The sequence below is a fragment of the Lipotes vexillifer genome, unplaced genomic scaffold (assembly GCF_000442215.2).
Source record: "Lipotes vexillifer unplaced genomic scaffold, Lipotes_vexillifer_v1.1 scaffold1003, whole genome shotgun sequence".
NCBI lineage: Eukaryota > Metazoa > Chordata > Mammalia > Artiodactyla > Lipotidae > Lipotes > Lipotes vexillifer.
Genome location: NW_006798890.1, coordinates 1,904,801 through 1,919,887, shown reverse-complemented (window position 1 = coordinate 1,919,887; position 15,087 = coordinate 1,904,801). Strand labels below are relative to the sequence as shown.

Below are 15,087 nucleotides of genomic sequence, written 5' to 3'. Positions count from 1 at the left end.
GGTCTACGAACTTCTAGATTGGCGAAAGGAAGTGGGTCCAAGCATCGCGAGAACTAGAGCGAAGCGACTCCTTGGCTTCGCGGGCACGCTGGGGCATGTAGTTCTCTGTAGGCGGGAAGCGCACGGTGGGTTGGGAAAGTTGGTCTCGGAGAACTACAGCCGCCCTAGGTGCGCCCGAGCCCGCCCCTTAGCGGTGTATTCTGGGGAATGTGGTTTGGTTCACACCCACCCGCTCCACCCCGCTGACGGGCTTTGGTGTTCTCCCGGCTGGCTGATCCTCTAACGAGAAAGTGCAGCAGTGGAAGGAAGCGTCGGTTTAGTTCTGACCCCCGAGGTCTAGGCTTGGGCCCTCAGAGGGTGCGTTCTGGAGAGGCCCAGCTGCTGGCAGGGCTGCTTTTCCTGGTGGGTCTCATCTCACGTGACATCGTTGTTAGGCTTCCCCTTCCTGGGCTCCTGAGTGCTGAGGGCAGAGGAAGGTGGTGATTCCCTTTGCTCTGGGATCAGAGCAAGACAGTCGTGGTTAGGATCCCTTGACCACGGAGTAGTTCCTGGAGATGACTGGTTGCTGTGAGGACCCTGCTGAGATCTGGAGGAGGTTGTTGGTTATTGGTTACTAGGGGAACCCTTGGGGTTGTGGCTATGGTGCGGTAATTAAGACAGCTTCATTGAACCCGGGGGAACTCTAACCCTGCCACAACCCAACCTAAGTTGGAAGAGGCTTTAGAAGTCACCAGGTTCAACGCCTGGCCCAGTATTGGATGGAAGTCCCTCTACAGTGTGCACTTCTGAAAGCTAGACACCTCCTAATTCAGGAAGTAGACCCATCATTGTATACAGTTTTCAGTTTTTAGGAAGATGTTTCTTTTTCAGGAGGAAATCTTCCTGTGAATTGCACCCAAGAGTCCTAATAATTCAGGAATGCTTCCAGAGTGTGTAGAACCCAAATGTGTCACTTTAGGGAACACACATCACAGAAGCTTTGATGACGTTTTAGAACCTGCCCTCTTTCTTGAGCAGAACACGGTGCAAACACGTGAAGGTAGTTGGAGTCCCCTAGCAATGGATAAATTCGTCCTTCGAACACCCAGAATCCAGAATAGTCCTCAGAAGAAAGCTCCTGGAGGAAAGATTTACAAGCAGGCCACGATTGAATCTCTGAAGGTGAGAGGGGATCTGGGAGTGGAGAAAATGTGCAAAGGACTGTGATAGCCAGGAGGTCTGGAGGAGTTCTACTATGGAAGACCTATGAATTACTTATTTCTGTGCCTCCTCCCCAGAGTGTTCCTGACCGCTCCAGGTTTGTTTCTGCCATACCTTGTTTATCAATTCCTGCACTTATGTTACACTCCTCTAATTACTTTGGCTTTGTGGTATGTTTTGCTAGCTGGTAGGAAAAGCCCCTAAGTTATTCTTTTGCAAAATTTTCTTGTCTATTAAATGGAATGTTAAAGTACCAAATATGATTTTGTGTTCCCTGTACAAACTCAGTAAGATTGGGTGATAATACCATACCCTCATATCCTATTGACCAGAACCGTATCACATGGCCTTTATAGCAACAGCTGAGAATGGAAGAGAGACTGTTAAAATAGACTCTTTGCAACCTCAAACTATCTGATTTCTGATAGCAAGGAAGAGGCAAGGAATAGATACAGGATAGACAACCAACAGTGAATCAATGGATATAAGTACCCAATTAGTGGTAATTATTACTTCACTAAAAACAAACAAAAAAACCATTTGTAATTAGTTCTCTGTCTTCTTGAACCTCTCCTCCTACCTTACGAACTTTTTCTTTTCGGTTCCTTTTATTGCTTCCTATTTTCTCCACTAGACTACTAATGTTTGTGCTCCCCAGAGCTTTGTCACATTTTATGTGTTTGGCCAGGGTGATCTTATTCATCTGAAGGCTTCCCATGCTGCTGACTGCCAAACCTGCACCTCTAGACTAGATCTCTGAAGGTGAGAGTGAGATCTGGGGCTAGAGAAAATGTACAAAGGACTGTGATAACAAGGTGGCCTTCTGAGTACTTGACTGATATACTCAGTTGGATTTCTCTTCTAGATGTGCCACAGGCTTACCAGACCCAGATTAGAAAGCAGTAAAGGGGGGTATAAACAAAAGTGCTGAGTTCTAGGCCCTACTGTGCAGCTGTGTGATGTTTAGTAAGTCATTTCCTTCTCTGGGATCTCACTTTGTCCTCATCTAGAAAATGTAGTGTTTGACCTATAACAGTGTTTCTTCAAAGGAACACTGTTCTCCTTTGGGGCAAGATAATTGTTAATCATTTGGAACTGTCCTGTGAGTTGCACAAAATTTAACATCCCTGGCACTCAGACAGTAAATGTCAGTAGCAATGTCCCATTGTGATGACCAGAAATGTCCTACATATTTAAAAGTACCCCTTGGTTGAGACCTACTGAGCTCTAGATGGTCTTTAAAATCTCTCCTAGTTTTGCAGTTTTGTGACTTCCTGGAACACATTCAAGGTTTTCAACTGTTTGTCAGAGTATCCATGGATAACTGTACACAGTAGTGATTCTCAGTGAGGGATGGTGGTGGGCAGGATTGTGATATCAGACTGTCTGGAAGAAAAAGAGGATGGTAGTAATTGAACTACATGTACACTCACATACAAATACCCAGATTCTAATATACCTTCACCTGACCCTTCTGCCCTTTGTGTCCCCACGTGGGCCCCAGTTGAGAATCACCATGTGTGATGATGAGAATGAGCCAAGTGAAGATTATGGAATCAGAATAAACAATAGGCATATGGAATAACATTCTCTTTAAATGCAATAGTTTTTCTTCCAAACCTGTTTTTTATTCTCCTGTATTTATTTTATATCCATATTCCAAGAAACTGGGACTAGAAACTTAGAAACGATCCTTAATTCTTCTCTCTTATATCTAGTTTTCAATTCTGTCTCCTAAAAATCCTTTTTGTCCTTAACATCTCCCACTTTAAATTCAAAATCTTGTTGAGGGCTTCCCTGGTGGCGCAGTGGTTAAGAATGTGCCTGCCAGTGCAGGGGACATGGGTTCAAGCCCTGGTCCGGGAAGGTCCCGCATGTCGCGGAGCAACTAAGCCTGTGCGCCACAACTACTGAGCCTGCGCTCTAGAGCCTGCGAGCCACAACTACTGAAGCCCGCACACCTACAGCCTGTGCTCCGCAACAAGAGAAGCCACAGCAATGAGCAGCCCACGCACTGCAACCAAGAGTAGCCCCCGCTTGCCTCAACTAGAGGAAGCCCATGCGCAGCAACAAAGACCCAACTCAGCCAAAAATAAATAAATAAGTAAATTTATTTAAAAAAAAAATCTTGTTGAATTTAGACCAGTGCCATGGTCTGTTAACTTGTCTCTGTGCCCTTGGCATCCCCTGTCATTCCAGCCTCCACACTTAAGCCAGAGAAGTAAGTCTTTAAAAAAAAAAAAAAGAAAATCTACTCAGGTCACCTCCCTGCCCGAGGAAACCACTTCCCATAGTGGTTTCAAATTACCTTTTGATAAAGACATTTCTTTACGTGGTACCCAAGGCCCTCTTGTGACCTGGTACCTGCTTGCCCTGCTGCTCTTCTTATTTACATTCCATCCAGTGTCAACCACTCACAATTTCCCAAAGATGTTGTGTTCTGTCATACCTCTGTACCTTTGCTTATGCTGTCCTGTTTGCCTTGAACGGCTTTTTTCTCTTGTCTTGGAGGCAATATAGTATAGTAATTAAGAACACAGACTCGAGCCAAACTACCTGTGTTAAAATCCTGGCTCTGCCACTTAAACTACCTGTGTGACCTTGGACAAGTTAACCTCTCTGTGTCTTTCCTCATCTATAAAATGGGATTAATAATAATATCTATTGTATAAGGTAGTTATGAAGTTTGAGTGAGTTGATGTATGTAAAGTGCTTGGAACAGAGCCTGGCACATACTAAATACTATGTAAGTGTTTGCTGTTATCAGCTACTTTATGAAATCCTTTGTTCCCATGACCTAGTCAAGAGTTTCCTCTGCTATAAGGTCTTTCCTAACCACCCTCTGTCCCCCAGATACAGAGCCAATCTAATCTCTCCCTTCTCTAAGCCATCCCTATATCTTAACATGCCTCTGCCATCGCACTTACTTGTGCTATATAATAAGTGTTTCTTTACATGCCTGTGTCCCGCTACACTCTCAGCTTCTTGAAAGACTATGTCTTATTGGTTTTGTGGCCCCAGTAGCTGGCATGGGGCTTGCCATATAGAAGGCCATGGTGCATTTTTCTGAATGACGAAATGGTTAGTTTTTTGGGTTTTTTTTTGGCTGCACCCTGCGGCATGCTGAATGACCAAATGGATTAAACTCTAAAAGCCTTGGCATATGAGACCCTTTCTATTCTGTTCTGTCTGAGGTGCCATCTCACCTCATCTCTTATAGCTCCCCATTCACGGGAATGCATTCCAGCCACACCCCATTTCCTCCTCTTCTCTATCTAAGCTATTCTCTTTCATGTCTCCAGGGCTTTGACTTGATGTTGGTCCCCTTTCCTGCATCTTTTACAGAGTGCATCCCTACCCATTTGTCATCCCGCTCAAGTGAATCTTAGATTGCTTCATGAGTACAGGGACCTTGGGCATTTCATTTACCTCTCCACCCTTGGACCTGTCACAGTGCTTGGCACATACTAAGTGGTCAATAAATATTTGTTAAATAGGTGAATGATGAAATGCTTCCTGGGTCCTTTGTGGGGAATTAATCTTTCCCTCTTCGATACTCTCTTGGCACTTGGTTCAAATATCTGTTGTAGCACTTACCTTACTGTATTGTAATTATCTGATTACCTGTAGTTTCCCCAATCTATTATGAACTGTTAGGACTGGGACTGCAGTCTCCTATGTTCTGATTCTGCTTTAAGACCTAACACAGTGCCTGCTACATTGTATGTAAAAATGTATTGAATAAACAGTAATCATTATTTGGGGATGCCCTTGCTGGGTCTGGATAGTAAGCTACTCCACAAATGTTACTGTGAAACAACTTTATTTTCAGTACTATGCTAGGTACTTTAGGGAACATAAGAAAAATTTAAGATAAAAGTATGAGCCTTAGAAAAAAAAGAACCCACCTGCCAATACAGGGGACACGGATTCGAGCCCTGGTCCGGGAAGATCCCACATGCCACGGAGCAACTAAGCCCGTGCACCACAACTACTGAAGCCCGCACGCTCTAGGGCCCGCGAGCCACAGCTACCGAGCCTGTGTGCTGCAACTGCTGAAGCCTGCGTGCCTAGAGCCTGTGCTCCGCAACAAGAGAAGCCACCGCAATGCGAAGCCTGCGTACCGCGATAAAGAGTAGCCCCCACTTGCTGCAACTAGAGAAAGCCCACATGTAGCAACAAAGACCCAATGCAGACCAAAAAAATAGTTAAGAGAGGAAAGAGCTCAGCATCTGTTTTAGTGGTCAGAGCACCTTAAAGAGCTGGAAAGATTTGGCTAGGTAGAGGGAAGTAGCGACATATAACCATTCAGTAAGTGGTACTTGCTGTTCTCTTTTGTTTATGCATGCACACATGCTTACTTTCCTGTGTACACAATGGCAAATTAAAAACAAGTTGAGTTAAATATGAATTCTAGAGAGTTAACTAGGTCCACGTTCTGCCAACTGACTATTCCCACACACCACTATCACGTTTTAATGACAAGAATCTGCTGAATATTCAAGCCTCAATTTCCTCATCAGTAACATCAGAAATAATATTTAACCTGCAGGGTTGTTATGAGGGCTAAATAAATAAATGCATATTGAAAGGGCTAAGCATTGTGCCTGGCACATAATAAAAGCTAATAAATAGTTCCCTCTTTTCTTGTATGGAAAAAAAGAGGCTGCGTAGTAAAACTAGAGCTGAGAATGATGATGATGATGATAGTAATAATGATTCCTGCTTACATTTATTGAGCCCATTTCTGTGGGCCAGGCATTGTGCTAAGTGCTTTACATATATTAACTCTTTAAATTCTAATAATAGCTCTGTGAAATGGATGGTTTTATCACTTATATTTTACAGATGAAGAATCTAAGGCACAGAGAGATTAAGTAGCTTGTCCAAAGTTATGAAGCTTTCAGTGGCAGAACTGGGATTTGAACTAGAAAATCTGGTTCCACAGTCTGTGAACTAAAAAAAAGTGGAGGTTTCTGAATGCCAGCAGAGGAGGTATAAAAATCTTGGAGTATTAGGATGGTTGTACTTCTGTTATCAGCATATTACAAGTAATTTTGCCATAGCCTTATCACATTCAATAAAAATGACACTCAATAAGCTCATGTGGTATACATTTGAATAGTAAAGGTTAATTTGGTTAATCTCTCCTTTCTCCCTAAGGGAAAGTGATTTCTTCTGTTGGTTGCAATGAGATTTTTTTAAATGCAAAGATTCTGAAAAGATGCTAATTATTTTAGGTTCTGCACTTAAGAATGCTTTATAAATCTTTATACTCCCTTTGTAGGATTGACTAGCCAATATGTTGTCCCCTGCCCCCACCAGTGGAATGGTGCCCATTTTATTGCTTATGAGCGAAGCATTTTCCTTAATTGGTTTTACCAAACCTGATATTCCAGCTATCCACAACTGTAAGACCAGATGGTATTTTGTAGAGCACCTTTTCTTTCTGGCAGTAACCATTCCACTACTCATTATAGCTTCCCCACTCATATTTTACTTCCACTTCCCTTTTTCCTCTAAATAATTCAGATAAGAACGTGCAGTATCCATTTTGGGGCCCATATGTGGACAAAAATAGGGAAACATTCTTTGTATGTATATGGAATTCTCTGGAATGGGCTGCTATATTTTTCTATTTTTGCCCTAATATTTCAGATCGGAAGACTGTACTGTACTTAGTCCTTGAGGATAGATGTAACTTTGTTCAATTACATCTACTGCACACTGGGGATAGAGAGACAAATAAGAAATTGTTCTGGCCCTCAAGTTGTTCATAGTCTAATGGAGAAGATAGCCTTGTAGATAACTATTTGCAGAAAGTACAGATGGGGTAATTGAAGCCTGTGCAGATTACAAACTCAAAAGGGAGTTTGGTCAGATGCGGTTGGAGAGAGGCAAGCAAGGCTTCATACAGGTGATTCTTGAAGAGTCTTTCAAAATAAGTAGGTGTTATCAAGTGGTTCAGGCAGAGAAAGAGCATCTCAGGCAGAGGATGTGAAATACTGTGGTTTGTTTAGGCGGCTTCAAATAGTTTGATGTATGTTGGGCCAATGGTGAGGCTGAAAAGGATGTCAGGAGCCAAGTCATGTTTGTTAAGACCTTTTATGCCAGACTAAAGAGCTTAGGCTTCTGTAGTTCCATATGCTGGAATGATCTGATATGAAACCCCCAACCTCATTCCAGCCATGTAGGAATGCTCGATAAAAAGTCTCCAATACAGGGACTTCCCTGGCAGTCCAGCAGTTAAGAGTCTGCTCTTCCACTGCAGAGGGCGTGGGTTCCATCCCTGGTCGGGGAACTAAGATCCTGCATGCCGCATGGTGCAGCCAAAAAAGAAAAAAAAAAGTCTCCAATACAGAACTGAGCTTGAAAAGAAGAAAGAGAACCCCTCAGGTGCCAGGAAGAAAGAGGAAATCCAAACCCAGAGTTGGAGATAACAGGCATACCTTGGAGATATTACAGGTTCTGTTCTAGACCACTGCAATTATGCGATTTTTTTTGGTTCCCAATGTATATAAAAGCTACGTTTCCACTATACTGTAATCTGTTAAGTGTACAATAGCATTATGTCTAAAAAAATATGCATACCTTAATTAAAAATACTTTATTGCTAAATAATGCTAACCACCATCTGAGCCTTCAGCGAGTTGGAATCTTTTTGCTGGTGGGGGTCTTGCCTCGATGTTGATGGCTGCTGGCTGATGAGGGTGGTGGTTGCTGAAGGTAGGGGTGGCTGTGACATTTTCTTAAAATACGACAGTGAAGTTTGCCGCATCAATTGACCCTCCTTTCATGAATGATTTCTCTGTAGCGTGCAGTGCTGTTTGATAGCATTTTACTCACAGTAGAACTTCTTTCAAAATTGAAGTCAATCCTACCAAACCCTGCTGCTGCTTTATCAACTAAGTTCATGTAATCCTTCATTGTCATTTCAACAATCTTTACAGCATCTTCACCAGCAGTAGATTCCATCTCAAGAAACCTCTTTCTCTGCTCATCCATAAGAAGTAACTCCTTATCTATTAAAGTTTAATCATGAGATTGCAGCAATTCAGTCATATCCTTAGGCTCCACTGCTAATTCTAGTTCTCTTGCACTTTCCACCACATCTACTGTTAATTCCTCCGCTGAAGTCTAGAACCCCTCAAAGTCATCCATGAGGTTTGGAATCAGCTTCTTCCAAACTCCAGTTAATATTGATATTTTGACTTCTTGTGAATCGTGAATGTTCTTAATTGGATCTAGAACGGTGAATTCTTTCCAGAAGATTTTCAATTTACTTTTCCATCAGAGGAATCAACTATCTATGGCAGCTATAGCCTTACGAAATGTATTTCTAATGTATTTCTAGATGCATGTATCCTAGAAATGTATTTCTAGGACTTGAGAGTCAAAATTACTCCTTGCAGCAGAATGGATGTTGTGTTAACAGTCATGAAAACAACATTAATCTCGTACATCTCCATCAGAGCTCTTGAGTGACCAGGTGTATTGTCAATGAGCAGTGATGTTTTGAAAGGAATCCTTTTTCAGAGTAATAGGTCTTGACAGAGGGCTTAAAATATTCAGTAACTCATGTTGTAAACAAATTTGTTGTCATTTAGGCTTTGTTGTTCCATTTATAGAGCCCAGGCAGAGTAGATTTCGCATAATTATTAAGGGCCCTAGGATTTTCAAAATGGCAAATGAGCATTGGCTTGTACTTCAAGTCACCAGCTGCATTAGCTCCTAACAAGATCGTCAGCCAGTCCTTTGAAGCTTTGAAGCCAGGCATTGACTTCTCTCTAGCTATGCAAGTCCTAGATGCCATCGTCTTCCAATATGAGGCTATTTTGTCTACATTGAAAATCTGTTGTTTAGTGTGGCCACCTTCATTGATTATCTTAGATGGATCTTCTGGATTACTTGCTACAGCTTTTACTTAGGCACTTGCTGCTTCCTTGTACTTGTATGTTATAGAGATGGCTTCTTCCCCTAAACCTTATGAACCAACCCCTGCTAGCTTTAAACTTTTCTTCTGCAGTTTCCTCACCTCTCTCAGCCTTCATAGAATTGAAGAGAGTTAGGGCCTTGCTCTAGATTAGGCTTTGGCTTAAGGGAATGTTGTAGTTAGTTTTTTTGTTTTTTTTAATGATTCTGATTTCTCTCTTCTCTTAACATATCAATTATACTTCTTTATTGTTTTGAATTTTATTTTATTTATTTTTTTATACAGCAGGTTCTTATTAGTTTTCCATTTTATACATATTAGTGTATATATGTCAATCCCAATCTCCCAGTTCATCACGCCATCATCCCCCCCTCCCCGGGAATGTTGTAGTTAGTTTGATCTGTGCAGACCACTAAAACATTCTCATATAAGCAATAAGGCTGTTTTGCTTTCTTATCATTTGTGTGTTCACTGGAGTAGCACTTTTAATTTCCTTCAGGAACTTTTCCTTTGCATTTATGACTTGGCTAACTATTTGATGCAAGATGCCTAGCTTTTGGCCTGTCTCGGCTTTCAACATGCCTTCCTCACTAAGCTTAATCATTTCTAGCTTTTGATTTAAAGTGAGAGACGTGTTTCTCTTCCTTTCACTTAAACATTTAGAGGCCATTGTAGGGCTATTGACTTAATTTCAATATTGTTCTGTCTCGGGGAACAAGGAGGCCCAAGGAGAGGGAGAGAGATGGGGAAATGGCTGGTTGGTGGAACAGTCAGAATATTTATCAGTTAAGTTTGCTGTCTTGTATGGGCATGGTTTGTGGCACCCCAAAACAATTACAATAGTAACATCAAAGGTCACTGATCACAGATCATAACAAATATAATAATAATGGAAAAAGTTTGAAATGTTGCAGGAATTACCAAAATGTGACACAGAAACACAAAGTGAGCAAATGCTGTTGGAAAAATAGCATCTGTAGACTTGCTCGTTGCAGGGTTGCCACAAATCTTCAATTTGTTAAAAAAAAAAAATGCAATATCTGCAAAGTACAATAAAGTGAATTGCAATAAAACAGGGTATGCTTGTATATAGTTCCATGCAAACCAGGTACAGAGTTTAGGGGCTGGGGTTTTAAGGCCAGTATGGGGACAGCAGATAAGGCTTCAGGCCACATGAAGCTGGGAGTCAACACAGGGCTACTATGCTTTTGAAAAATGAACTAGAAAAATTCCATCCACCAGTCCAAGGAATCAGCATGAAGATTGTATCATCTCAGGGTTTGAGTTCAAAAAGAGTTGACCATAATAAATTAGAACCTCACACTTATTACTATGTGTGTATATATATTTTTAACTTCGTGCTATCTGCAAAGCTGAAAAATTAACATGAAAACTGGCCCAGAACCAGGGAAGTCCAAAGGCCTTGGCAAAGGCAAAGATGAGATTTCCCTGTTAAGACACTTCACAACCTAGAGTACACAGGACTCCTGTGGAAAACAGTCTCCATTAAAGATGAATTCATGGTCAAAAATTACAAAACTCTACAATAAAATAAATTACCAGGAGGGAGGATGAGCAGGCAGATGTAAATAATAGAATTTCTACTCCAAGAAGCAGAGATAACAGTCTGAAAGAGACCTTAAATATGTTTAAAATGTTCACAGGATAATGAAAGTAATAGAAATGATAAGAATAGGATAGTATGAAAAGAAAACAGGCAGATTTAGAGAAAAAAACAGAATTTGTCCAATGAAAAAGCATATTTGTTGACAAAGAAACACATTGAACAGGTTAAAAGTAGGTAAGTCATAGCTATGGAGAGAAATGCTGAATTGAAAGCTGGATCTGAGGAAATCACTTAGAATGCATCCCACAGAAATAGAAATATGACAAGTTAAGAGACTTGAAGGACAGGCAGGGACCATGTATATTTCTAATAAGTGTTTCAGAAGGTAGAGACTTGTGAGGAAGATACTGGTATAGATTTCATTGAGTACCTTAAAAATTGTAAGGGCAAACACTAAAATGATAGAATGTATAACTTCCAATCCATAAAAGAAAAAACAAGATTAAAGAAAACTCAGGCTGTTAAGTAAAAGATAAGAAAAGAAGAAAAAAGCAAAGAGAAAGTATGTCCAGTGTATCAGTAATCATAATAAATGCAAATGGATTAAACATGCCTATTAAAAGATAGAAACTCTCAGATTGGATAGGGGAGGAGGAGCAAAATAAAGCAGCCATAGGCTATTAAAGCATAATGACCCAGAAAAAAGTTGAAAGTAAGGGATGGAAGACATATGAATGTATTAATAGGCAGGAGTTCATTGAAGCAATGTTTATAATAGGGAAAATGTGAGGGGGGAAAAGTCCCTAAATATCCATTAGGGGACTAGATTTTAAAATTCTAAGACATTGTATATAAAAATAATGGAATAATATTCAATACTATTAAAATAGATCAACTGGGTTTATACGTATCAGTATGGATAAATCAAGAAATTATACTGAGTGAAAAAAGCAAGCTGCAGAATATTATATTGACACCTTCTTCCTACTGAAAATATCCCTTACCTGGCTTCATCGATTTATTTGTTATACCATTTAACACTAATACTATTTTATATTGTAACAGATCATAAAAAAGGGCTCTGTCTCAATTTTGGCTAGGGCTCCTAAAGGCTGAGAACAAAGGAATAGCTATAAAATGGTGTTCCCAAATGTTATTCTAGACCATCTATACAGAACTTGTGAAGGCAGATAATGAAGACCAGTTTTGGAATCCTGAACCTATCACCTACCTTAGGCAATAAAGAAAGTTGAAGGTTAAAAAAAAAAAAAAAAAAAAGGTTGAAGGTAAAGAAAGAGAGGAGATAGAATTCCTTTGGATAAAGTGGGAGGGCTATGGTGTTTTCACTTGGAGAATGTGACCTCAGTTCCTGGAGTTGGTGGACACAGAGACCAGACCTGTGCCTGGGAAAGTCTAAAAACAGGGTGGCAACTGATGCCACAAGGAGAAGTGGCTGCTGTGGGAAAGCTGTTATGCACAGTTTTTCAGGGCAAAGTTATGGGCATAGTGGAGAAAATACTAACTGTCCTGGAGTTGAATTAAAGGGGCTCAGTTCACAAGGATCCTTGGAAGGGCAGTGGGACCCCTACAGAGAGAGTGGGTGAAGCAATTGCCAGAAACTGGAGACTTAAGGTGGACCTGTATGTGGCTGGCTGGAAGAGGCCTTGCTAGTGTTGTGGGAACTACAGGTGAGATCTCAACCATGGGAGCTCTCCACGGAACCACAAAAACACCTCATGAATATCTGCCAAGTCTAGAGAGCACTGAAACCTGATGAGCGTAGCATCACAACCAAAAATAAGGCTTTTGCTTCCCCTTACTGCTGCTTTTTTTCCCAGTTTCGAACCTGGAAGGGCCAAAGACCAAAGCAAACAAGCAGATGGGGGAGGAGGAGAAGCAGAGGTGGGGAAATAGAGAAGCCCCCAGACATCCCCCTCTCCCACCACAGGCAGCTAGGCTAGACCCCAGCCAGGGAGGGAGTTGAGACTTTTTGGGTTGCTTTTTATTGAACTATCACATGCATGTAGAAAAGTAGACAAATATGTACGTCTTAACAGATTTTCACAGAGAACACACCTGTGTCACCAGTATCCAGATCGAGAAACAGGACATTTATCAGAGGCCCCTGTGCCCCTTCCCAGTCACTACCCGGGCCCACCTACCTCCCCAGGGTAATATTGATAAAAGCAAGAAAAAATTTTTTTGTGTGCAATTATGAAAGCGACTTAATTTTTTTGTCTCCCAGTTTACTTAAAAAAAAAAATCTTAGTTGAAATAATTTCAAAACTACAGAAAAGTTGCAACACAGCACAAAGACCTTCCTCATCCCTTTCACCCAGATTCCTTAATTGTTAGTATTTTACACTTAATGGAAAGATTCGTGTCAACTTTAAGATAGTGGTTTCTTCTAGAAATGGAAGGAAGGGAATGAAGGGCGAAGGGTGTAAGGAGACTTGAACTTTACAGTGTTTTATTATTTTTACAGTGTTTTATTATTTCATGTGTAATGGCAAAACGTTAACTTTTTTTCATTATAAATAGTGAGTTACTCTCTACCTTTTTATGTGTTTAAAGTTTTAAAAAATTCTTCAAACAAGAGAGGGTTTGAGTTTTACCATCTAGGAAGTAGGGTGCTGTTGAATTGTGCTTTTTATTGTTGAAATAAATATGTCTTTATGAATTCTCTGCTCTCTGTCCTTGCCTATGAATAAAGATACTTAAGTGAGCTATAAGGTTGATTCACCTCAGCATCGTTTTTCTTTTCTTCCTCTCCTTACTGCCTCTCAGTGCTAAGTGCCCAGTGGTGTCTGACATGGTAAGATTAAAACTTGCACTTTTCTTAATAGATGTAACCCTCTTCCTGATTTGCAGTAAGCAGGAGCTGCTTTTAAGCAATTACCCATCATTTGGGGCCATCACATATATTGTGCTTTGGTTCAGGTCATAATCAATAATTCATATGTCAATAGGAGCCCCATTAGCTCAGGTGAAGGCAGATGTCTTTCTAATGAAAATGTTCCATTTTCCAAATGACTTCTTTTTCTCAGAGAGTTGTGGTTATAGAAGACATAAAAAGATGGAAAACTATGTTGGAGCTTCCTAATCAAACCAAAGAGAATCTAGTTGAAGCCTTACGAGAATTAAAGAAGAAAATACCCTCCAAGGAAGTGTTAAAATCAACAAGGATAGGTATGTTCCTTCCGAATTTTATAAGTGCTTATATTTTATCTCCTTCTTTCTCCTTTCCTCCCTCCCTCAGACATTATCATATCAGTGCTTCTCAAACCATCTGTGGTGAGAGATCATTGTTTAAAAAATTCTCCATTGGTTGCAGAGTAATACTTTTAAAATATAATAAAAATTACCAGACAAATGAAATTAAAATATACAAAATGTAAGCCCTACTTTTTAAAAAAATTATACTCAACCAATGTAGAAGTACTGTGTCAAAGTTTTACATGCTTACTTCAGTTTCTGTACTTACTGCATGAACTGCATGTAACTAGCATGATCTGTGGAGAACGTTTTGAGTGTGCTTGATGCTGGGTGTGCAAAAATGAAGAAGACATGATTTGTGACCTCAAGGGAATTAGGGTTTGGTGGAGAAACAAGCAGGTAGACAAATGGGAGTAGTAAAATAGTATAGGTTAAAAGTAAAAGCATATAAATACTGTCCATGGTACCATTCTGATCTGTACAAGGTATATGCTGGCACAGAGGACAGAGTAGTCTTACATCCGGGGAATTCAGAAAAGGCTCCATAGAAGAGGCGACGTTTCACTTAAATCTTGGCTTTTCTGTCTTGAGTAGAAATAACTTCCAAAGCATGGTTTGTAAAAACAAAATAATAGCAACATTTGCTGCTACATCATTTATTACAGCATTGGAGATATTTTAAGAGGTAAGTCAGGAACTATGTTGAATTATCATTTTAGTACAGTACACAACTGTGAATAATATGCGAGGGAGGGCCAACATGTGTTCCTCAAGCTGCTCCCAAGTCCCCAGGGAGTCCAGGGTAGTCGTTCACAGCTGCTGTTCTTGCCCTCACCAGTGCAGCCATTGCCTTCTCTGCCTCCCCTTGACCTCTTGTTCATGAGAAGCAGGAGAGAAAGCAGCTTCAGACTGGCGCTAACAGCTGGCAAGAGCTGTGTGAAATTCCCCAGAGGTTCCCCCAAGAGTCTTGAGAGTTGCACCCCTGTAATATAAACCAGAATCTGAGAAAATTAGATGCTTAAAGAACATAAAACCCTATCATTATAGCCAAGGAGAGTCTCCCATCTGCTGCTAGATTTTCTCTTTATAGGTTGTGGTCACTAGAGGGCAATAAGACCATTCATTTGAGCAGATAAGGTATTTTCACCAGTAGAGGGTACTAGTGGTTAAT

General features: G+C 40.6%; 1 protein-coding gene across 1 annotated transcript in view; it reads left to right on the top strand.

The window, feature by feature from the left end:
- The first annotated feature begins 320 nt into the window (after window positions 1-320).
- TCEANC2 (transcription elongation factor A N-terminal and central domain containing 2) overlaps window positions 321-15,087 on the top strand; it is a 37,730-nt gene continuing 22,963 nt past the window's right edge. The window contains exons 1-3 of the mRNA XM_007471155.1: window positions 321-402; window positions 1,018-1,161; window positions 13,748-13,889. Of these exons, the coding sequence (XP_007471217.1) occupies window positions 1,060-1,161; window positions 13,748-13,889 (244 nt within the window). The 5' untranslated portion in view covers window positions 321-402; window positions 1,018-1,059. The remainder of the gene's footprint in view (window positions 403-1,017; window positions 1,162-13,747; window positions 13,890-15,087) is intronic.